This window comes from Lissotriton vulgaris, chromosome 1_1 (genome assembly GCF_964263255.1).
Source record: "Lissotriton vulgaris chromosome 1_1, aLisVul1.2, whole genome shotgun sequence".
Classification (NCBI taxonomy): domain Eukaryota; kingdom Metazoa; phylum Chordata; class Amphibia; order Caudata; family Salamandridae; genus Lissotriton; species Lissotriton vulgaris.
Genome location: NC_141685.1, coordinates 283,102,269 through 283,127,011, shown reverse-complemented (window position 1 = coordinate 283,127,011; position 24,743 = coordinate 283,102,269). Strand labels below are relative to the sequence as shown.

The 24,743-nt window shown below is 47.4% G+C and overlaps 1 protein-coding gene across 6 annotated transcripts in view; it reads left to right on the top strand.

The window, feature by feature from the left end:
• The window catches only part of RNF220 (ring finger protein 220), a 726,058-nt gene that overhangs the window by 656,555 nt on the left and 44,760 nt on the right, over positions 1-24,743 (top strand). For all 6 annotated transcript variants that reach the window (XM_086952315.1, XM_086952313.1, XM_086952312.1 and 3 more), the window contains 4 exons: positions 9,110-9,206; positions 16,351-16,437; positions 22,729-22,784; positions 23,699-23,777. In XM_086952315.1, the coding sequence (XP_086808441.1) occupies positions 9,110-9,206; positions 16,351-16,437; positions 22,729-22,784; positions 23,699-23,777 (319 nt within the window). The remainder of the gene's footprint in view (positions 1-9,109; positions 9,207-16,350; positions 16,438-22,728; positions 22,785-23,698; positions 23,778-24,743) is intronic.

Sequence of the window (24,743 nt, the reverse complement as noted above, 5' to 3'; positions counted from 1 at the left end):
CCCTTGACAGGAGTTTGGGTTGTAGATGGGACAGAATAGCACTTCGTCTTTGAGAACTCAACAGCTAAATACTCAGTGGAGTACAGCTCCACCCTCACCATTCTAGTATCTTGTTTAGTCAGATGCGTCTCCAATAGACAAATGACATCTGGGTTCTCTTCTCGCTGAACTCTCCATCTTTTATGACTTTAAACAAGTGTATTAAGCCCTTTCACATCCCATGGAAGTATTTTCACCCTCAACAGTTTAATAAGGATGGTTCAAGCAAAAACAGTTGATCAGGACCAAAGGGATTTTATAAGACCAAGCTCTGATAAGTTCCCTACAAACATTTAACAACAAATATATCAGAGGGTCTAATAGAAGAACTAAAAAAGTGCGCACAATGTCACCTAACCTGGAGACCTAAATGTCCTCCAGCATGTGTGTATCTATCTAAGGTCAATTCTGTAGTGGTCAAACAAGGATGCCCATCAGTCACCACACGGAACCGCCCTTCATCATTTGGGATTCCATCAAGACCACCACCAGGAGTGCCACTTAACTTTCACGGGGAGGTTCCAGATGTTTGTACAGGAACCCTCCACCGGTCAGATGGGACTTACTGTGGTCTTGCTATCAATTAAGAGGATCTTGGCACACTTGACAAATGGGGGACTGATGTTGCAGTGCTCAAAAAAAAGTGTGAGAAAATAATAAAAAGGAGTGTTCTTAAAATTGGATGGGGGGTACTAACAATTTTATTCGGATGCTACCCACTCTTCCAATATTAAAAAGTAGTCGGTGACAGTCACTATAGTATGGACTGCCCAGGTGTTTTATAGGGTTGACCTGTTTCAGCAACTGGTGACACAATTGCCATTGCTTTCTTCAGGACCGTATCTACTAGTGGCTACTGCAAAAAGTGGTGATAAATGATACCAAAACTATGATCAAAATCAAAACAGATACAGAAATCACCTGAAATCACTTGGTGTTCCGCATAGTTTCTTTCACTCTTCCAAGTTGTGTAAAAATACATACTTGTAAGAGATGAAGACTTCACCCCACCTGGCCACGGCTCAGGAAAAGGGGAAGCACCGCTCTGTCCGTCGGTACTCCTAAACTCGGCGTCCACGACTTGGAAGAGTGAAAGAAACGATGCGAACACCTAGTGATTTCAGGTGATTTCTGTATCTGTTTTGATTTTGAGCACAGTTTTGGTTTCATTTATCACCACTTTTTGCAGTAGCCACTAGTAGATACGGTCCTGAAGAAAGCAATGACAATTGTGTCACCAGTTGCTGAAACATGACGACCCTATAAAACACCTGGGCAGTCCATACTATAGTGACTGTCACTGACTACTTTTTAATATTGGAAGAGTGGGTAGCATCCGAATAAAATTGTTAGTACCCCCCCCCCCCCCATCCAATTTTAAGAACACTCCTTTTTATTATTTTCTCACACTTTTTTTTGAGCACTGCAACATCAGTCCCCCATTTGTCAAGTGAGCCAAGATCCTATTAATTGATAGCAAGACCACAGTAAGACCCATCTGACCGGCGGAGGGTTCCTCTCCAAACATCTGGACCCTCCTCCGTGAAAGTTAAGTGGCACTCCTGGTGGTGGTCTTGATGGAATCCCAAATGATGAAGGGCGGTTCCGTGTGGTGACTGATGGGCATCCATGTTTGACCACTACAGGGTTGACCTTAGATAGATACACACATGCTTGAGGACATTTAGGTCTCCAGGTTAGGTGACATTGTGCGCACTTTTTTAGTTCTTCTATTAGACCCTCTGATATATTTGTTGTTAAATAATAAGGATGGTTCACACTATTATTCAACTGGCCATGTTCCCTTATTAATTTTTGGCATCTTGTAAAGTTTATGGTTGTGTTTGTACCCCTCTCCTTGAATAACCCCCATCCCACCGGGCTGTCCTTTCACAATCCTATCCAATATAGCGAACAATCAACTTGTGAAATATAGGGAGGGAATAGATATATCTCTAAAAAGTCAATGACACATGTCCTGGTCTGCTTTCACTCAATTTACCTCCCACACACAGGTCGCCTAAAGAGATTGAGATGCTCTGTGTTGGAAAGTGGGTTATTGGTAGGGGCAAATGTAGGTCTGCCACTGGCAATAAGGCCACTAACACATGATAGGACTCAGCATAGGTCTTAGAAAAGTATTCCTTTGCTCAACCCTTGGTAACGTGGCTGCGAGCAGACAGGCTTAACTTCAAAGACAGGTATGTAAAGCATTTAAAAACACCATTTCAGTAAATAATTAAGACACCACACAAAATAAAAATCCAACTCTAATTTATAAAAATGGGTAATATTTTTATCTTTTAAATGACACCAAAACGAAAATAATCCACTGTAGGGAACCAGAGATATGAATTTTTAAAGATTAGTCACTTTCTAGTGCTTAGAAACCAACAGTGCCCCTTTAAGTCATTTCGCTTTTTCTGTTAGGGACACACCTTTATAAATTGTTCTGAAGAATTCTCACCACTGTAGTGGGCCGCCTTCTTCAGCAAGCGGGGTCCAGTTAGAACACCTTCCTGGCGTTCTGCTTGCAGGTACCAAAGTATCCAACACACAACCCAAGGTTCTGAAATCTCCAAGAGGGTCCTTGAAAGTGTAAAACTTCAATTCCGCAATCCAGTTGAACAAAACCCTAACAAATCCACTGGTACTCCAGGCTTTGAATTCTTTGTGGGGCTGTTCAGGTGAACTCTGTTAACTTGTAGCTTGCAGGGAGTTTCCACTCTTGAGTCTTTTGGCAGCAAGGCAATCCACAGGGCTGCAGTTTTACTTGGTGCAGTCTTCAGAGGTCAGGCCTTAGAAATCTTTGCACAGCAAACTTCGCAGCAGGGCACTTCTTGCTTCATTCAGTTTCAAGCAGCAGATCTGGAGGGCTCTGCCCCTCTCAGATACTTATTCAAAATTCTCTGGGTCAAGCACCAGGTCACTGCTGACCAATGAGAGCAGGGCAACTCCTCCTAGTTATGACCACATCCGGTGGAGTGTGGCATTTAGTTTGTCCCAGAGTGCATCATCCTTCCAAATCCATAATGGCTGATTTTCCAGCAAGGAGGTAAGAGCTGGCTAAACACACCCCCTGGGATATCTCATATCCATGGATCATCCCAGGAACATCTGCAAATTCCTTTCTTAAGCCTAGTCCTGACTCTGGGTCACTACTGTCAAAGTGGACTAAAACCCAGGCCTCCCCTCTTGCCTTTGAAGAGCGTAGTTTACGATGCCACCTCCTGGCCTGGAATTCCCACAGAACAGATCACTGCCCTCCCAGCAGCCTGGCTAATCCACTTAACTCTGACCAATCGGGGCAGACCACTGAAAGGCTGAATTTGGACTTACATACAAGAAAGTCTCATACCTTATTGTATGTACACTTTAGGAGAAATTCAACAATATAATATCGTTGGATTTAATACGACCATTCTGGGAAGTCTTTGAATGGTCCGGCTAGTCCTCTCCTATCAATATTTATTAATCAATCACTTACTACCATGTTAACCTATGGGCCATGGGGTTTGCAATGGGGAAAATGACTTGCGCCACTTTTGTAGCACCAGGGCTTATAAAACCATATTTTATAAGTATTTCCCTAATTTCTACCGGACCCCCACCCCCTGTGAAACTAGGGGAGACTTCAGGGGTTCCGAATCTGCAGAAATATTGCAGATCACCCATACCCAATTCTTCCAGCATCAAAGTCGAATTTGAGCACCTCTTTAAGACAATGTGGGGAGTGAAATGTAACATTTCACTTTACCCAGGCTTCTAAAAACTCATTTTATAAGGGCGCTGCTTATAGATAACTGACCCCCCCCCCACCCCTGGAATACCTAGGGGTGACCCTGGGGGTCCCTAATATGCAAAAACATGGTAGGTTTTTAATTTTTAAGGGCCCCTACCCCCAAAGTCGAGTTTGGGCACAATTTAAGGTTTAAAAAATGTCCTGGCCACCAGTGCAGCTTTTAAACTGACCTCAGGCTTCAGCGCTGCACACATGCTGGTGCAGAGAATCTTCTGGCCTCTAAACTGCCATGCCCCAGGATACTGTAGACTTCTAGGTAGTTTCAATCCCCTGCCCTATTACATACTAGGGGCGTAGGTGGTAGGTCATGCCAACTACAGGGGTACCCCACCATACTAAAGTGTACCCTGGTGTAGGTTGGGTGTCTTAACTGTGTTCTAATGTCTTCCTTTTGGCTTGGCACTGGGCTGGTTAAACAGAGCCCAGGGTCAGTCCGAGTCAGTTACCACCAGTTCCAGTCAGCAAAAAGTTGGGGGGTGCCCAGGGCACAGGTTGACTTTGCAACACTCTGTGTGCAGTATCGTATTAATCAGGCTACAGTTCCCTCCACGGGACTGTACCTTTGTCAAGTTATTAATGTTATACTTGAAGGTTTATTGCTTAAAATGTTTAAGCCTACACAGAAGGGAAATGATTAGTTCCAGCCACATAGTCACTGCTTTTACTATTTATATATTTGCCTCCTCTCGGGCTTGGTTTTTCCATATATCCTGCTGAGGGGTCGTTATTCTAGTTTGGGATCTTCTGATAAACACAGGACCTCCTAGCCATCATCTACCTTACCATATTAGGGGAGTTTTTGATTCCATTTGAAACCCAATGGAAAAGTCCACCTGGATCACACCTGTCTTTTTCATGATTCTGCTGTTATTGGAAAGAGTAAATGTTTTCTATTCGAAGTGGCTGGGGAGATATCTTGGAACAAAGTCCGAACCTTCCCTTGAAATGAGAATGTATTTTTTTTCTTGACTCCTGAATGATTGTATCATTGAGGGTGATGACCCCAGTTTAACCAAGATATCCCTGGGACACGCCCCTAGTTCCCCTCTCTCTCTGGGTGCAACTCTGTGTGCTCTTTCCATAGGAATATGGTAGGAATCGTCCTTCTGCAGAATTGCTCTAAAAAGGTCTGCACAGAATTTCTCCAAGAGTTTCTTCCTCCCATTCTCTGAAGTTACAAGTGCTAATATTGTCACATTTAGAAAGATCTTCTAAATCTAAGCATTTATCTCTCAAGTCCTTCATTTCTCTTTCCATCTTTGAGCAGGTCTCCTGTGTGTTCCATCCCCTGACTATGAACAATATTGTCCCCTTCATTTGTGCCAAGCTTCTTTCTTATCACTTGCAAATCTTTATTATTCTTGCTCTGGTTGCAGTCCTCTTCATTTTGAAGTATTGGAATTGAGCAGACACCATCTCTGAAATCTTCTGAAGGAGGTTCGTCGGGCAGCTTTAAGGATCTTGTTTGGTTAACAGTGTCAGTGATTCCACCCTTTTCTCTGCCATTGCCCTGGGGCATGCTTTCTTTTATCAGTTTCTTTGATCGCTTCTGTTCTCTCCAAACTTGAAAGGGTCATCCTTAAGCTTCCTCTGATTGGTTTTAGTCTCAGGCTTGGGCATCAAGAGTGTCTCCACAAGTAAAAAGCCTTTTTTCATAAACCCTGACAAACTCAATAACTTCTCCACCGACTAGGAGCTCTGGAGAAGACTCTGGGCCATGTTCTCGACTGTACCACAGTTTGAAGTTAACTTTACTTTTAGTATTCAATATCATTAAGGGATACAGAGTCAGGCATTAGCACATTGGTCCAGGGCCACTACGAATGCAGCCACGCATTTGTACATGGGTCGGGGCCAGCACAAACCACTCTAACAGCCTGTGAATTGCACCATTTGTGTTTAATATAGGTTCTATAAAATGCCGCATTTGCTTTTATGTGCTTGCACTAAACACCCCCCCCCATCCTCGCTGGGTCTCCCCAGTCAATTGAGAAGTCTCTCTCTGTCCGATTTCCAGCAATCTAACTTTGGCTCAGGCCGCTCAAGTTTGTCAGAGCGTCAGATAAGGTGATCATTGTTTAGCCCTAAGCAGGCCACCTCCTCTTTTCCCTCTCTCCGTTATCTTGGGCCCCCTTCTCTCTCTCTCTCTGTCGTCTCACCTCAGAAGCCAGGACTAGATCCAGCTCCAAGCCCATGATGGCTGCACTCTTCCAACTCTTCTCCAAACCTCAACGATGTTATGAGCTATCAGGGACACTCCCTCAGCAAAATTGCATTACCCCCACAGAAACAGGGGCTCAGAGGCTTCTTTTCTACGGTTATTCTGCTCATGGGTTGCTGCATAAAACCTAGGAGGAAGAATCCGTCTCAACGCATCACCAACCTGACATCTTGGTATGGGTATAGTCCCACCCCCTAAAACTAAGGTTCTTTGAAGTGTTCCAGGGCCTTCGCTGATGCCCTATGCATTTTATTTTTAGGTCTCGCTAGAGTCTGCGCATGCGCTGCGAGACATTTTGTAACTGGCTTTTTAAAGTGCTACGAAGGCTTTCTCCGGCCCCCAGCGAGCGGCTAAGTGTGGGCGCACACTTATGAGCACAGGTGCCATCTCGCGGGCACCCTTACAGCCGCAATTACTTTTGCGGTGCCGCCATCTGCCTTTCCTCGCTTCACTTCTCCTACACCACAGAACGCAACGTGTCCCTCCCGATTCCTTTTACTTTTATGGCCGCACAGACAATGCTTGTTACTTGGGTTTATCACATGAGTCCTCTCACGCTTTCAATGAATGAATACTGCTTAAAAGAACTTCCTACACAATGCCCGTTTCTCAGTCCAGCTCTGCGTGTAAATGTGATAATACTTAGTTCACAGGTATTCCCATAGCTCGCATGTTTTTTGTTACTTTATGCAATTTAGATACATTGCAGGACTGACTTTATTTATTGGTGCAGCTAACTAATATACAATTAATGGGTGAAATCTTTCCTGTTGAATGTTTTTCCGGCAACTTGGGTGCCACCCCCAGTGTCGCTGACAGTAACCTTTTGGGGACAGAGCTCCCATGACACTTACTAGGGTTAACTCCTTAAGCGTGCTATCCTTTGCATTTATTGCTCCCTCCCGCTGGCCGCCGTTTCTTTACTTGCAAAAGAGGAGCATTATTAATTTCTCCTTCGCTCATCTGGCCATACGCTCCCTCGTTCAACTAACCATAACCCACCCCCCAACACACTCAAACATTTTTCTTTGTTGGCAAGGGATATGTAGCAGCCCCCATCTTTGTGTGTGGTCCAACCGCTGCAATACACGCTTCCTTGTATTTCTGGCTGGGGATGCCGTCTCACAGCCCCCCCCAACCTTTAGCGATATCAGAAAATACTTAGCTAGTTTGTTTTAGTTACGAGGAGAATAGGTGGACTGCCCAGAATCACAGGATGGTGCGCAGACGCTTGGACTAAAACATGGATCACAGGTTCTGAAGACGGCAACTCTGGGCACCTCGTTACACCCTCTCCCTTGTTGGAACATGTTGTCAAGCTCTCTCCCACACCTTGTTCACTACGACTAGATATCTGCTCCTCTGCACAAGTAGGAAGGCTTCCCACCTGCCCATCCTTGTGAAACACCTCAAAATATTTACAAACAATATAGAAGATAATACTTTTTATAATAAATATTGAAGTCCTAATTCAAGATAGCACCATGCCTTCCCACTCAAACAAATAATACCCCCCTCCACTCCACTCTATATTATAGGCACCCACCACTTTCGCTAGCAACTCTGCTTCAGGAATGTGAATGCTGTCTACAGAGCTGTAAGTTAATTCGTGTAGTTTTGAAGACTGCTCATTGCTCCATTTACTTGTGCAGATTTTTAAGTCTCGCATGCAGGCAGCATGCATATGTTGTCACTTGACAACGACAATTGTTCCTTAAATGTTTTGTAAGTGTGAATTGTGGGCTGGGCTGGTCACTTCACCCGTGTTCCCAGCTATAACAAGTACGGGGAGCTTCATCTGGGCGGGGGACTTGGCAATGAAAGTGAAATGACTCCTAGAAGCAGCTTCAAAAAGTGTTTTGGAGATTACACGATCTGGCTTCAAGAGCGAAGGCTGTTAGTGAATTGCCAAACTTTCTCTTTTGCAAATCACTTGGCCCCGTCTTATTGGAATACATGGCTCTATGAAGCTGTTGTACATTTTGAGTCATAATTATAACTTCTAAAGACTCCTGTGCTAAAATGGTTTTCTGGGATGAGTCACGTAGACTGTGTCTGCACTACCAGTGAGCATGGATTTGCTTTACCCGATCTGTTACTCTGGTTTGTCACCCCGCCCTTCATGTTGCTTCCCCCCCCCCACCCTTACCCTCCTTTGTTGTCGCTTGTTGCTTCTCATGTCCACCCCCCACTGCTTCCCCCCCACCTGCACTCTGTGTTGCCGCACCAACTCCTGCCACCTGCAATTAAAAAGAAAAAAAACTTCCTTGCATTTTCTTCTTTTAACTTGCTGATCCTGCTCGGATCAATAATAAAAATTAACAAACAAGCATTGGCGTAGCCAAAAGGTCTCGCCTTTGTGCCCTTATAAGTGTTTAGCCATGAACAGTTTATGTTGTTGCACCAAGAATATTGTGCTGCATAACTAAATACTTATAAGGTCCCAAAAGCGAGACCTATTGGCTATGTCAGTGCTTGTTTTTCTTCACATTCTCCTCTATTTACAACCATCCTCTTCTCTCCTCTTCACCCACATACTGACCAGCTGTTCTGCTGTTCTTACACCATCCCCATCTTCACCTCATGGCTGACTTCCTTTTGTCTGTTCTCACCCCTGCCTCCTCTTCACCCTGGAACTGACTTCCTAAACACTTCTATGGTTCCAACGGCGAGGCCTATTGGCTATGCCAATGCTTGTTACTAGCTGAAACTCTCTTTTTAAAGTGGAGTGACAGTGGCTTGCAAGTACCTGGTGGAACACAGAAAGGGTTGATGGAGTGTGCTCCTGTTGACTGGGGCAATGACCAGTGGTGTTGGTTACACTTTCAGAAGGCCCCTCGGGCTGCCTTTTGAGCAGGTCTTTTGTCTACGGAAGGGAGGGACATAGTAAAGGTGTCGGAGGTATGTAGTTCTCTTGTGTCTTGTTTATTTACCAAGCGTCTCAAGACTCATTAAAAAAAAAAAAAAAATTAAGTGGAGCACCTGGTGGAGATGGTCACTTAAAGGTTCTTAATGTGTTCTCATCTCTTCTTTGGTCTCTCCAACAGGGTCGGGGTTTATTATGTGTAGCAGCAAAGAGAACCACGACAGCGATGCTGACCTGGATGTGGATGGTGACGACACCCTGGAGTACGGGAAGCCACAGTATCCTTTTGACTGACTCCCGTACGAGCAAGCATGCTCGAGCACTCTCTCTGTTCCAAATACAAGAAACACCTGATGTGATGTTTGTGTAGTTCATAGTAATGCGGTTACTGTTGGAGTCCTTTGAGAAAGGTGAAGGTTGTGATGTCACTCAGGTCCACTATTAACCAGCTAATGGGAGGCAGGCCCTAAAGCCTGCAGAATAATGTATGTACTCAATTGAATTCTGCACCATCTGGTAGTGTGCCCTTTTACCTGTTGCAGTGCTAGTTTCAGATTTCCTTGCTAAGGCTGTGGGCTGGAGGTTTGGCAGTTACAGGTCTTCTACAATTGGTAGAGTCTCCATGTGCGACATGTGGCTTCTGGTCTTTGTGAGAGCTTTGGGGTGGCCAGTGGCCACAGCTGATGATACTAGCTGTTAATTCTATTTTTTCCAATTTTGCCTACCAGTCCCCTCGTGCATATTTGAGGCTCCCACATATTTATGCTGCATCTGTGGAGGCTCTTATCTAAGGTACTACGTGTGCACCAAATCCAGTGTTCTACTGGAGGTACCAAAAACTTAAACTGCGTATGTTGTTGGAAGACCAACCCTCCTCAGCGTGCTTGATGTATGTGGCTGTAATTCTTGCGTGTAGGTGTATTGCGTGGTTGTCCACAAGGGTGAGTGCTGCCGATTTTCACACCAAAACAATCCCACTTTTTCCTCATTCAGGGTGTTTGCTGACTGTTTGGATGAACACTGCAAATTATTAGCATAGCAAAAGTAAGTTGTGTTCCCTACAGACGTACCTCTCTCCACTGGATTTTGGTTGTGACCTAGGTTCCCTTGTTGACTCTTCTGCACACGTCTATGGTCTCTCGTCACTGTGTCTACTCCCCATCCTCCCAATCCCACCACAAAATCTTTCTTGCTCCATAGGATAACAAGTAAGCTTTCCAGAAGAAACAGCTTCCCCAGGTAAGCGCTAAAATAAACATAAAATATACCAACGTCTTCAGAAAGGAACTACTTGTATGGGACAGTTTTCTCGTGCCTGGCATACACAAAGGTGATCCAGACTAAGCCACCTGCTGATCTTTTTCTGTGAATGAAGGCCTCCTAAGATCGACTTCACCACAAATGTGAGCTCTGAATTTAGTGTAAACCAAGGAGACAAGAGGCCAACCACCTGAAAGCCCACTAAGTAACCATGCCAAGAAATGGCCAGATGCTACCATCAGGTTTTAGTAGTGGAAACTGTGCTGTTGAGTTCAGTTTTACTGCACCACCAGATAACTTTTGCGAACTTGAAACCCACCCCCTTTTTGTTGGTGTGGATATCGAAGTGTCTGCGAACCATACTAGAGGGTTCCCCTGCGCTGTGTGCAGAGGTCAATTACCTGCCGGTGCACTGCCCCTGGTTCTATGTTTGTGGACCCGATGCAGTCTCTTCGGCCCAGATTACAAATTCCCTATTTGCAGATTAGACCACATTCTATCCTTTTCACCACCAAGAGACCCAAGACTCTTTGTGCTCCATTGGCTACCAACTACGGTATCAGTACTGCACTACTGCCATTTGTTGTGAAGACCCTTCTTCCTCACAACGGGATGAACAAATTGTAACCATGTTCATAACTAGACAATGGAACAGGGCCTTCACCCCCCAAAAAAATGTCCCTTCATTTAAAACCTCATGGCTAGGGCATTGAGACTTCTATCATTCTTCTATATGTGTATTGAAATTTTCAGGTTTTTATTAAATTGATACTTCTCTTAAGATGAACCTGGCTGGATATTAATATATATTGTGTTCGTAATAATAATGTTACACTCTGTTTGGTTGAAATGGTGCCCCACCTCCTATTAAACAGGGCTTTTCTAAGTTAGGAAAGTTGGAGGCTTTGGATTATCAACTTGCCATATCACTTCAACTCCACTCCAACTTCCTGGTCAATAAGGAGCAAGTAAAAGACACACAATTGATGGACAAACAAATCAACACATTCACCCTCGGTCAAGAGATCTGGGTTAAATCCGTCATTCTTTTTCTCACCATGCCACACCAGTTTAGACCTGGCCATGTGCAAATCAGTCTTGCCTCCGTAACTCATTGGAACAGTCCAGCCCGAACTGCCAAGCCTGGTCCTCCCTGGACCGGAAACAAGCATCCTAGGACCGGTTTCGGGGTTTCACCCCTCATCAGCCAGGATAGCTTGAATCCAGTGGCACAGTAAGCCTGGGACCCACGTCTAGGCATACCCGGCGCACTTAGGGCGAGAAAGCAATTGATGGACGGGCTACAGAATAAATTAAAACATTCACCCCTGTAAAAAGATCTGGGTTAAATCCATCATTCATTTGCTCATCATATGGCATCTCATCTTAAATATTGCTAGGTACAACTTCAAATGCCTGAGGAGGTCTTTAAAGTTGGACAGCATAATTGTTTAAAGTAATTCGAATCCACCAAACCTAGATCATGGTGTCCTTGCATGGCTTTCTCAACGGTTAACCAAAATATGTGCGGGCTAGCTCTACTAGTATGTATGAAGATTTAGTGGTTTATTGTGGCTGGTGGAGAGATTTCTGGGTGAGTTAGTTTGCAGGTTCCAAAGCCAGTGGGGTTAGCACAGCATTGCATTTTTTGAAATGATTGTATTTAATGCAGTGCTGCAAGGTGGTAGTATCAAGCACTATCCAGAGTGCCTTGCCTTTGGGACCTGTTGACTTTCCTAAAGGTTTTAGTGATGATGTACTGAATCCCAGACACTGTGCAGCTTGGTTAAAGAGTCATCAAACAAGAAAAATCAACTATGATGCATCCATCCACCTCATTTTGTAGATTTGCGTTTACAAAACGACGCTCTGTTTTTTCCCCTTTTTTTATGTATTTATCTGAGTTGGATCCTTACATTTAAAAAAAAGCCCAAAAGCTTTGTTTAGTTTATTGAGACACGGATGGTAGGAGGTTGGTAGTAGATGCCTTGAACACCAAGAGCATATCATGCTGGTGAACAATTCAGTGATGGTCCCTTCCTCCTAGGACCACCGCAAGCACAGTTATGGGCAAAAATACAATCCCAAACAAAGGCCCTGCAAAGCATTATGGGACGAGATTAGCAGTGGGCAGTGAATATTATAGTGTCCAATATCAAAATAATTCTACAAAGAGCTGCAGTTCAATTAGTCGATACTAGATGTCCCTCACGAGTTAAATGTAAAAGCATTGAAACCCTTTCATGAAGCTTTTGCATTTGACTTGTGAGGGACATCTAGTGACGACTAGTTGAACTGCATCTCTTTGTAGAATTATTTTGATATTGGATACTATATTATACACTGCCCACTGCTAATCTCGTCCCATAATGCTTTGCAGGGCCTTTGTTTGGGATTGTATTTTTGCCCATAACTGTGCTTGGGGTGGTCCTAAGAGGGTGGGACCACCACCGAATCGTTCAAGAAGATGTGCTATTTGTTTTCAAGGCTTCTGCTTGGTTCTCTCCCTAGGTTAGGGAGGATCTCAAAATCATCACCTCTCTCACTGCTTACTAATTTATCATTTTCACTTTTGTGAAATGACTTGATACTTATTTTATCAGTACTTGCACTGTGTAAGATGCTGTTTGCAATTATTGCTCAGAGCAGACAAGCACACAGTGCTATCAGGACACTAGCAGCTTAGCACTACATAGCGGACCACACTGGCGAGGGAGAGGATGCGGACCACGGTGGATGGCGCTGTGCACGAGTAAGATGTCTGGGAAGACGGGCACTCTCGTACTTAAACTAAAATGTAAAAAAGTGGTGCTTCAAAAGTGAGCAATGGAAAGGTACAAGTATTTGCGTCACTGCTCAAGTGGAGGGACAAACGCAAGAAGGGAAAGTAAAGCTCAGACACGCTTATAAATAATAAAAAGCAAGAAAATGAGTGGCAAATCCAACCAGTGGTAAACCATGTGCAGGCTTTAAGCCCACTGTAAGATGGCAAGGTATTTTTGCCATCAGACACCTTGCACTGTCCGCTAAAACAGACCTAAAAAATTAGATTGCAGCTGTCCCTAGAGTAATGGATTTTGAAATACCACGTAAAACCGGCCTTTGTGTCGTGCAGTTTTATGTGTTAATCTGTCAAAATTATACTGAGGGGGGTTATAATACCTTTTATTGGACCAGGCGAAGTATTTCAGGACATTAGCTTTCAATACCTCGGGTCCGGTCTCTTGTGTTACATCAAAAAGGAGTTTGATTTGGAAAGTTAATGGAGTTGAACATCTTTGTGTAATTATTAAGTAGGCCCAATAAAGTGCATTACATCCGGCGATGAATGGAACATTTGCAGTGTATTGTATTCAGATCCTACAGTTTTTTTGCAGAGTTCTCTTGCATTTTCTTATTCCTTTGGCCTTGGGGGCTTTTGCTGTTTTAAGACTGGTGTATTCAATGTAATTTCTAGAAAACAATACATACATGTTTACATAATGAAGAGGGCCTTTAGTTCAGTCCTCATGATCCATTGGACTCTTCTAACGTCAATCAAATGTTGCTTCCGCCTACCACAGCACACCGAGGAAGAATGGGCATGCCCAATTCAGCCTTTGGCTCTTTCTTTGTTAGTGATGACGTTTTTCTACGAATTGTGCAGATCCCCATAAAATAATTGAAATTCAGTACAGGGCCTAGTGGGCCAATACTATAGTTAGCCTGCCATTTCTTTTCCGTTTTTTTTTTATTCGTTATTTATCCTTATCTGTTTAAACTATGCCTTCATGTTCTAGTAATTCAAGGTCATTAGTAAATTTCCTGTGAAGTGCAGTACAAATAAAAAGGAATTGTATACCTGTTTTTAGTCAACTGTCTGGAAGTTCCTATACTCTTGTGTAAAAATTATAAGTGAAAGTATTTTTATTTTTTATTTGACAAATGTATTGCAAACACGTTGTTCCGTTTAGAGTTCAAATTCTTTTCCTTTGCATTTTATGGCATATGTTTGCCATAAAAGCTATTTAAAAAATGAAACCACTGCACCTACTTTTCCTGTGCAGATTTTGACTGCCGCTGCTTGTTCATTTCAGCAGTCCTACGTAAGGGGTGACGTTTCGACACAGAACTGTTCCAATAGTCTGAGTGCGAGTGATGGGTTTGTTAAATCTTTAATGCACGCTGAGGGGAGCACCTGTGACTTGTGGTAGATTTCAAGCTTGTGTGGTATTCATATCAGTTGTCATGATAAAAACAAAAAACAATCTATCAAACCACTTGTGTTCTAAATTTTTAAAAAAAATTAAAGATCTATCTTTGTGAAAAAGAAAACGGTTACGTTTCCACAAGTCTGTGATCTACAACTCTTGACAAACCAGCATTGGCAAAGCCAGTTGGTCTTTGCTGTTAAGTTTTATATTTGCCAAATCTTATTTTGTTTTCCGTACAAAGGCATATATTGTATGACACCAAACCTTGTGTAAAAGCCAAATTATATTGCCTATTTACGTAAAAGCGCACGCAACAATGCCTAGCACTGAAAGGGGCTACCTATTGTGCAGATGTGCACTCTGTGCAGGGGCAGAATGCTGTCACTCGGGCAGGTGAGCCAGTGCAGGGGCAGAATGCTGTCACTCGGGCAAATGAGCCAGTGCAGGGGCAGAATGCTGTCACTCGGGCAGGTGAGCCAGTGCAGGGGTAGAATGCTGTCACTCGGGCAGGTGAGCCAGTGCAGGGGCAGAATGCTGTCACTCGGGCAGGTGCTGTCACTCGGGCAGGTGAGCCAGTGCAGGGGCAGAATGCTGTCACTCGGGCAGGTGAGCCAGTGCAGGGGTAGAATGCTGTCACTCGGGCAGGTGCTGTCACTCGGGCAGGTGAGCCAGTGCAGGGGCAGAATGCTGTCACTCGGGCAGGTGAGCCAGTGCAGGGGTAGAATGCTGTCACTCGGGCAGGTGAGCCAGTGCAGGGGCAGAATGCTGTCACTCGGGCAGGTGAGCCAGTGCAGGGGTAGAATGCTGTCACTCGGGCAGGTGAGCCAGAGCAGGGGCAGAATGCTGTCACTCGGGCAGGTGAGCCAGTGCAGGGGCAGAATGCTGTCACTCGGGCAGGTGAGCCAGTGCAGGGGCAGAATGCTGTCACTCGGGCAGGTGAGCCAGTGCAGGGGCAGAATGCTGTCACTCGGGCAGGTGAGCCAGAGCAGGGGCAGAATGCTGTCACTCGGGCAGGTGAGCCAGAGCAGGGGCAGAATGCTGTCACTCGGGCAGGTGAGCCAGTGCAGGGGCAGAATGCTGTCACTCGGGCAGGTGAGCCAGTGCAGGGGCAGAATGCTGTCACTCGGGCAGGTGAGCCAGTGCAGGGGCAGAATGCTGTCACTCGGGCAGGTGAGCCAGTGCAGGGGCAGAATGCTGTCACTCGGGCAGGTGAGCCAGAGCAGGGGCAGAATGCTGTCACTCGGGCAGGTGAGCCAGTGCAGGGGCAGAATGCTGTCACTCGGGCAGGTGAGCCAGTGCAGGGGCAGAATGCTGTCACTCGGGCAGGTGAGCCAGTGCAGGGGCAGAATGCTGTCACTCGGGTAGGTGAGCCAGTGGCTGGAGTGGGCTGGCCCTGTGCCCTCCTGCTGTATGCTGTGGCGGGCCGAAACAAGTGTGAATGACACCACAGAAGACCAGTGGACGAAGAGGGAGGGCTTAAAGCTCCTGGATGTGTTGTAATTGAACACAAAGGGTCTCCGCTTAGGCCAAACCTGAAAAAGTCTGAAGAGTGTTCCTGCAAGAAGGGGAAATGTTAGGAGGTAAGGCTACTGCCTTACTTTGGCGGGGATCCAGTAATGTATGGCTGACCTATAGCTTTGCTGAGGAAAAACACCCCCTTTCTCTGTTGTTTAATAAATTTTCTTTATTGTGAAACACGGTGAAATTAATGTTAAAGCATTGTCGCTGACCGCTCTAAACCTTGCGTTACATATTGGTGTGTTTTTGTTGAGGCTTTTTTACGATGCTTTAAACCTTCTGCAGCGTAATACTAAGGATTCTCTTTGAATAACTGCCGGAGCAGTAGTGGTCCCTCTGCTGACACCCGAGCCCGGCCCTCACGCCCAAAGCTGCTCTGGTGCAGCTGTGGTGAGAGCGGGCGTGTGAGCCACAGTTTGACACTCCATGCTTCCTTAACACCCTGCGCCAGGTACACCGAGGCGGATATCATTCCCTGCACCGGCGAGGAGCCCGCCGAGGCCAAGGAGCGGGAGGCCCTCCGCGGAGCCGTTATGAAGTAAGCTGCAGCCGCTTCTAGCTAGAAGGGGGGGGGGGCTTGGACCCTGGGAAAGGGTCTGAGTGTGTGTGTCTGCGAGTTGTTTCCACGCGCCAGCCTTTCAGCAGCAGTCTGTGGGGTGGGGCACAGCCTACTTGACATTGCCAGTGGTTGTTACTGCTGACGTCACTCGGTGCTAGTTAGTGAAACCTCAGGATGCCTCCATTTTCTGCTGTACAATGCCTTGCTTTATCCTATAAGTCAGCACATATGCGTAGCCCTAGTAACTTCTTATGACTAAAATGTGTATTTTCGTCTCTGCACGGTGGCCGCTTGGTAGCAGCACTGCTTTGCAGATGAGCTAACGAGAAACCGTGGTTGGATGTGAAGTAATGTAGGCCCAGGTCCCAGTGGCTGTCTCCTACCTCCGATGAAGCATATCTCTCTACAGTACACTTAACCTGTGTGCGCACAGGTGCAGCCTTTACTGGGGGTTTACTGCAAGTGACCCCTGTGGGTGACCATCTGGCATGGATGCAAATTCAGGACAGTGAGTAAAAATTCAGGACAAAGGGTCACATTTCAGGACAAAAATTCAGGATAGACGGTCTAAATTCAGGACAAAACTTACGGGACAAAAGGTAAGTTTTACAGACCTATCCGAGGAGGTTGTGTTTTAATATGCAAGTTAGATAGACAATCACTTAAGTACAAGTCAAAATAAGTTTATTAGGTTGAGACAATCGTGCACTTCACGTTTTTTCGGTATGGGCGCAGCTTTGAGCAACTGTGCTGGTCTTTTTGTGGTATTTCATATGATAGATTTATATGGTTACTGATGAATTGTTGATTGGACACTGACATTCGAAAATTCATCAGTATTTTGCTACATACTTGTATTAGGGTTCGGCCGCAGGGATTCTCCATGATTCAAAAAAACCACGAACCTGAATGTGGCGTACATGTTAAGCGATCCAATGTTCTTGGGCCGAAAGCGCGTTCTATGAAACCATCAAACCTAAACCAATGTTGTATTATTTGCTTGGCTTTTTGTCCCACCTTTTCATACTTCTTTCAGTTGTCTGTGATGGTTTTATTTGTATTTCGTTTTATGCATTGTATGGTAGTGGTACTCCGGATCAGGAGTTTTACAACAGGGATACGTAAAATAAGTATTAGAATGCCCTACCAGCGCTTTGAAGTATAGTGTTAGATGAAATTATATTATCTAAAAAACACAAAATAAACAACAGATCTGTATGCATCACTCCCTCGAATGGAAATGTGATGTATTCATTTTAAATTGCGGGTGTTCAGCTTGTGCCTCTCTCGCACCTGATTCCAAAGCTGATATTGTCCTATGCTCTTGGAAAAGTACGTGTGGATGATGCTGGAGCGATGCTGGCGGCACCAGCCAGGCTGGAGTGGTTTGTATTTTCCTATGTGCATCCCCGCCTCGTCCTTTTATGACAAAAATGGCAATGGGCGGGTGGGGCTGCTCTTATGCTTGGAGGAGGTTTACTACCTGAGGTCCGTGTGAGCACAGGCACAGCCTCTACTGGGGCTTTACTACAAGAGGCCCCTGTGTGTGCACAGGCGCAGCCTCTACTGGGGGTTTACTACCAGATGCCCGGGTGAGCACAGGTGCAGCCTTTACTGGGGGTCTCATGCAAGAGGCCTGTGTGTGTGTGTGTGTGTGTGTGTGTGTGTGTGTGTGCGCGCGCGCACAGTCACAGCCTTTACTGGGGGGGCGCGTGCGTGTGTGTGTGTGTGTGTGTGCGCGTGCAGCCTCGATTGGGACTTTCATGCAAGAGGCCCTTGTGTGTGTGTGTGCGCACACAGTCGCATCCTTTACTGGGGGGGGGGCGTGTGTGTGTGTGTGTGTGTGTGTGTGTCTCTGTGTGTGTGTGTCTCTGTGTGTGTGTGTGTGTGTGTGTGTGTCTGTGTGTGTCTGTGTGTGTGGCCTCTATTGGGACTTTCATGCAAGAGGCCCGTGTGTGTGTGCGCACACAGTCACAGCCTTTACAGGGAGGAGAGGGGGGGGGGTCCGTGTGTGTGTGCGCACACAGTCACAGCCTTTACAGGGAGGAGAGGGGGGGGGTCCGTGTGTGTGTGTGTGCTCAGGCACAGCCTCTACTGGGGCTTTTCTAAAAGAGGCCCCTGTGTGAGCACAGGCACAGCCTTTACTGGGGCTTTACTACAAGAGGCCCCTGTGTGAGCACAGGCACAGCCTTTACTGGGGCTTTACTACAGGAGGCCCCTGTGTGAGCACAGGCACAGCCTTTACTGGGGCTTTACTACAAGAGGCCCCTGTGTGCCTACATTCGCAGCCTCTACTGGGGCTTTACTACAAGAGGCCCCTGTGTGTTCGCAGGCGCAGCCTCTACTGGGGGTTTACTATCCAAGGCCCGTGTGTGCGCACAGATGCAGCCTCTACTGGCGGTTTAATACACGAGGCCCTTTTGTGCGCAGGCGCAGTCTCTACTGGGGGTTTACTATCAGAGGCCACTACTGGTGGTTTAATACACAAGGTCTGTGTGCGCACAGGCGCAGCTCGCAGCCTCTACTGGGGCTTTACTACAAGAGGCCCTTATGTGTGCTCAGGCACAGCCTCTACTGGAGCTTCACTACAAGAGGCCCCTGTGTGCCCCCAGGCGCAGCCTCTACTGGGGGTTTACTAAAAGAGGCCCGTGAGAGCACAGGCGCAGCTCTCAGCCTCTACTGGGGGTTTACTATTGGAGGCTTGTGTGTGCGCACATGTGCAGTCTCTACTGGGAGTTTACTACAAGAGGCCCCTGTGTGTGCACAGGCGCAGCCTCTACTGGGGGTTTACTATCAGAGGCCCGTGTTTGTGCGCTGGTGCAGCCTCTTCTGGGGGTTTAATACGAGGCCCGTGTGTGCGCACAGGTGTAGTCCCTACTGGGGGTTTACTATCAGAGGCCTCTACTGGGGGTTTATCACACGAGGTCTGTGTGCGCACAGGCGCAGCTCGCAGCCTCTACTTGGAGTTTACTATCAGAGGCCCCTGTGTATGCGCCGGCGCAGCCTCTACTGGGGGTTTAATACGAGGCCCGTGTGTGCGCACAGGTGTAGTCTCTACTGGGGGTTTACTATCAGAGGCCTCTACTGGGGGTTTATCACACGAGGTCTGTGTGCGCACAGGCGCAGCTCGCAGCCTCTACTTGGAGTTTACTATCAGAGGCCCCTGTGTATGCGCCGGCGCAGCCTCTACTTGGGGTTCACTACTAGAGGCCCCTGTGTGTGCACAGGCGCAGCCTCTACTGGGAGCTTACTACAAGAGGCCCCTGTGTATGCGCCGGCGCAGCCTCTACTTGGGGTTCACTACTAGAGACCCCGTGTGTGCACAGGCGCAGCCTCTACTGGGGGTTACTATCGGAGGCTTGTGTGTGCTCACATGCGCAGCCTCTACTTGGGGTTCACTACTAGAGGCCTCTGTGTGTGCACAGGCGCAGCCTCTACTTGGGGTTCACTACTAGAGGCCCCCGTGTGTGTACAGGCTTAGCCTCTACTGGGGGTTACTATCAGAGGCCCGTGTGTATGCGCCGGCGCAGCCTCTACTTGGGGTTCACTACTAGAGGCCCGTGTGTATGCGCCGGCGCAGCCTCTACTTGGGGTTCACTACTAGAGGCCCCTGTGTGTGCACAGGCTCAGCCTCTACTGGGGGTTTACTGTCCGAGGCTCGTGTGTATGCGCCGGCGCAGCTTCTACTTGGGGTTCACTACTAGAGGCCCCTGTGTGTGCACAGGCGCAGCCTCTACTGGGGGTTCCTACCAGAGGTCCGTGTGTGCACAGGCGCAGCCTCTACTGGGGGTTTAATACACAAGGTCTGTGTGCGCACAGACCCAGCTCCAGCCTCTACTGGTGGTTTCTATCAAAGGCCCGTGTGTGCGCGCGCCGGCGCAGCCTCTACTGGAGGTTAAATACACGAGGCCCGTGTGTGTGCACAGGCGCAGTCTCTACTGGGGGTTTACTATCCGAGGCTTGTGTGTGCTCACAGGCGCAACCTCTACTTGGGGTTTACCACAAGAGGCCACTGTGTGCGCGCAGGCGCAGCCTCTACTGGGGGTTTACTATCAGAGGCCTGTGTGTGCGCAGCCTCTACTGGAGGGTAAATACACAAGGCCTGTGTGTGCGCAGGCGCAGTCTCTACTGGGGGTTTACTATCCGAGGCTTGTGTGTGCTCCCAGGCGCAACCTCTACTTGGGGTTTACCACAAGAGGCCACTCTGTGCGCGCAGGCGCAGCCTCTACTGGGGGTTACTATCAGAGGCCCGTGTGTATGCGCCGGCGCAGCCTCTACTTGGCGTTCACTACTAGAGGCCCCTGTGTGTGCACAGGGGCAGTCTCTACTGGGGGTTTACTATCAGAGGCCCGTGTGTATGCGCCGGCGCAGCCTCTACTTGGGGTTTACTACAAGAGGCCACTGTGTGTGCACAGGCACAGCCTCTACTGGGGGTTTACTGTCCGAGGCTCGTGTGTATGCGCCGGCACAACCTCTACTTGAGGTTCACTACTAGAGGCCCCTGTGTGTGCACAGGCGCAGTCTCTACTGGGGGTTTACTGTCCGAGGCTCGTGTGTATGCGCCGGTGCAGCCTCTACTTGGGGTTCAGTACTAGAGGCCCCTGTGTGTGCACAGGCGCAGTCTCTACTGGGGGTTACTATCAGAGGCCCGTGTGTGCTCACATGCGCAGCCTCTACTTGGGGTTTACTACAAGAGGCCACTGTGTGTGCACAGCCTCTACTGGGGGTTTACTATCTGAGGCTCGTGTGTGCTCATAGGCGCAGCCTCTACTTGGGGTTTACTACAAGAGGCCACTGTGTGTGCACAGGCGCAGTCTCTACTGGGGGCTTACTACAAGAGGCCCCTGTGTATGCGCCGGCGCAGCCTCTACTTGGGGTTCACTACTAGAGGCCCCTGTGTGTGCACAGGCGCAGTCTCTACTGGGGTTTACTATCCGAGGCTCGTGTGTGCTCACAGGCGCAGCCTCTACTTGGGGTTTACTACAAGAGGCCACTGTGTGTGCGCAGGCACAGCCTCTACTGGGGGTTTACTGTCAGAGGCTCGTGTGTATGCGCCGGCGCAGCCTCTACTTGGGGTTCACTACTAGAGGCCCCCGTGTGTACGCACAGGTGCAGTCTCTACTGGGGGTTTACTATCCGAGGCTCATGTGTGCTCACAGGCGCAGCCTCCACTGAAGATTTATTGCTAAAGGATCTGAAGGGTGTAGTTCTTTCTTGGCACATTGGAGTAAGGATTGCTATTTTACTTCCTGCAGTGGTCTGTACCTACGAAAAGGACTTTAGTCTAGGAGCTGGACACGCAGGAGTTACCGGCCACTGCCTGTGGTCACACAGTGTGAGATAAACCATGAGAAGTTGATCCTACTGGGGTCTTCTGTTGCACATTCTCATGCCATTTGCTTAACTTGTGCTGGTGGTGGCGGGTTGCAGCCACAAACACTGATTTTAGGGTCCGGCCCTTATTTTTCATCAGGATGAGAGAAGAGCAAGGCAGGGAGCACTATAGAAAAGCTGTGAAGAGGGAGAGCAGTAATGAACCCGAACCTGCAGGAGTTGGGTTAGGAGAGGAAGTGCAGGGTGGTGGAAAAGACCAAGTAGTCTTGGTCATCAGTAACCTGTCATTTGGCAGTGTCACCGGTAGCTTCGAAGAAAGTATTTGGGCCCATACTCCAGACTATAGATTCACCATGGAAGCCCAGGTGTAATGAGCAGTGTTCGGTCTGATGTTTACTTAACAGATTGCAGGTGTTTCACTTCTCTGCTGTGGTAGCCTTTCTGCCAAAGCGCATCTTCTGATAGGGTTAATTCCCTGATGCCAAATCCCTGCAGGCCCCAGACCGTCCCTTCCATACAGCCTTAGCCGGAAGGCAACGTGTGAGAGAGAAGGAAATGGAGTTTACCTGTTGGGCTCAAAGATTGTTTGTAACTGTGCTGCCCAACAAGTACTGGAACAGCCGAAGCAAAATTGATGGCATTGCAGATGAACGAGTAGAGTCAACACTCGTCTCCACTACCAATGTGATCTTCAGCTAACTCATTTGGAGACGAATTCCAGAGTTTCATGGCACTATGACAACTTTCTGGGTGGTTGAAAGGTTGTGCTTGTTTGGCTGAAGTTGGGGGTGAGGGGGGGGGGGGGGGGGGGGGGCAGTATCTTGCAAGTTTTAAAATGTTCCACCGCATGTGGCATGCTTCTGTTTAGCAGGTGTTATGGCCGAAGATTGCTCGAAGTGCAGATATTAATTGGATGACTGTTTGTTCCCCTTCTAGCGGTGGAACGCCCAGCACCCGAATAACCCCCGAATTTTCCAAATGGGCCAGCGACGGTGAGTTGAGACACGTGTTCTCTTCCTGAGGGTTATGCTTATGATGCTTGAGTTGTAGTGTGAATGCGGATGTGTGTATGGGCAACGCAGGTTCTTCTGTGTATCGTGAACAGGGTAGAGGGAGAGAGGGTGGGATATGTGGATCTACAATTTGCATATGACTGCACAGACTTTGAAACTGTTGGACTGTAGCACCGTTTACCCTGGGCCCACACCTTACCCCTTCCTGTTGTTGCTCATTCAAGTGGCGACTTTCTTCCTGCCGAACTACTTGTCAGTTGTATTGCATGAATCTACCTGATTGCACAGGGTTCCTTGGGCTTCCCTTTGGACCTTTAATCTGTGTCTCCTTCTCCAGGGCACATCATTTGTCAAAAGGCCTGTACTGTTGGGACCCACTGACCGGTTTTTAGAATCACCAGTTTGTCTCACAGCTGGTGCTTCTGAAAGACTGGTACTGGTGGGACAGAGTCTGTAACATAGTGTACTACTGACGCTGCAATATTCACGCACAACAGATGCAAAGTCTTGAGTATTCGTGCATCAGTAGTGGTTAGCATTGCCACGGACATCTATGACCGTTCCCAGAAAGGATGTAGCATGGTCCGTCTTGCGTTAGTGTGCTGTGTAAATCTGCGCCCAATCTCCACTTGTCTTCATATGCACTTGGCTAAGAGTCTTGGGCCGGTGTTGGCGTCAGCCATTGAGAGTCTGATACCCTCATACACTACACTCACCCCAAACCTATGTGTTCACGAGTGGCATTAAGGACACTGGTTTCTGGCTGCTTGCATCAGACACTCTTAAGCCTAATGTACACCTGAATGTGGAAATATCATGTGCCCTAGCTTTTCCTCAGTTGTAGGCACAGTGTGGCCAATGATCCTAAGGTGTATAATCTTTTTGCCTTCTAGAAATGCCCTCCACGAGTAACGGTGAGAGCAGTAAACAGGAGCCGCTGCAGAAGACCTGCAAAAACAGCGACATTGAAAAGTGAGTGGAGACCAGACCAGGGGGCATGGTGGCCGGTGGGTGGGGGTTGGGAGCTGGAGGGTGTCCCATTCTGTATTAAACACGCCTGCCTATCCACAGGTATTACATTGCTGACTGTTGTGACTTGTTTAGCACAAGTGCATAGCAATTAAGTGCAGTACTCCAATACACATGCCACTTAAACCCCCTTGAGACCTTGGAGTATTTGGAATTGTAAGCTCTTATGTTTGTCGAACGCAGAGATCTTATAGCTGGGAATGATTTCAGGCTGGGGCTTGTCGGCCAAACTAAAATGAAGGGAAACTCAATGAGTATCTAATGGTTCTGGTGCCTCCTTTTCCCCTCAGGTCTCTAAAAATCTCGTTGAGACCCTGGAATATTAGTTAAAGGTTGGAATTGAGGGCTCTTACTTTTGCGAGCGAAGAGTGCTTTCACTGTCTTTAGGGTAAACAAGTGACGAGTATCCGGAGTGTTGGCAGGCTGATGCTTCCCAGCGACAGAAGAGTGTACATGAAGTCTTGAAAGGTCCTGATGCCGCCTTGTTCCTTCAGATCTCTGAACAACCCCTTAGACCCTGAAATATTTGATGCCGTTTAGAATGGAGGGCTCTTACTTTTGGAGGGCATAGAGCACTTTGGCTGCCTTTAGTGTAAACACACTAAGAGTATCGTAAATGCTTCTGATGCTTCACAGTGACAGACTAGTATAGGTGAAGTCTTGAATATGTCTGATGCCTCCTCCTTCCTTCAGATCGCTGAAAACCCCCTTAGGACCCTCTAATAGTTTAAGTTTGGATTTGAAGACTCTTACTTTGGTCGGACGTAGAAATGTTCTAGCGGTGATTGTTGCAAGCCAGGGGCCTGTTGGCAAGACTAAGATGAGGGTTGCTCGTGGAGTTTTGAATGGTGATTCTTCCTTGCCCCCTTATATGTCTGAAAACCCTCTTCAAATACTGGAATAGTTTGT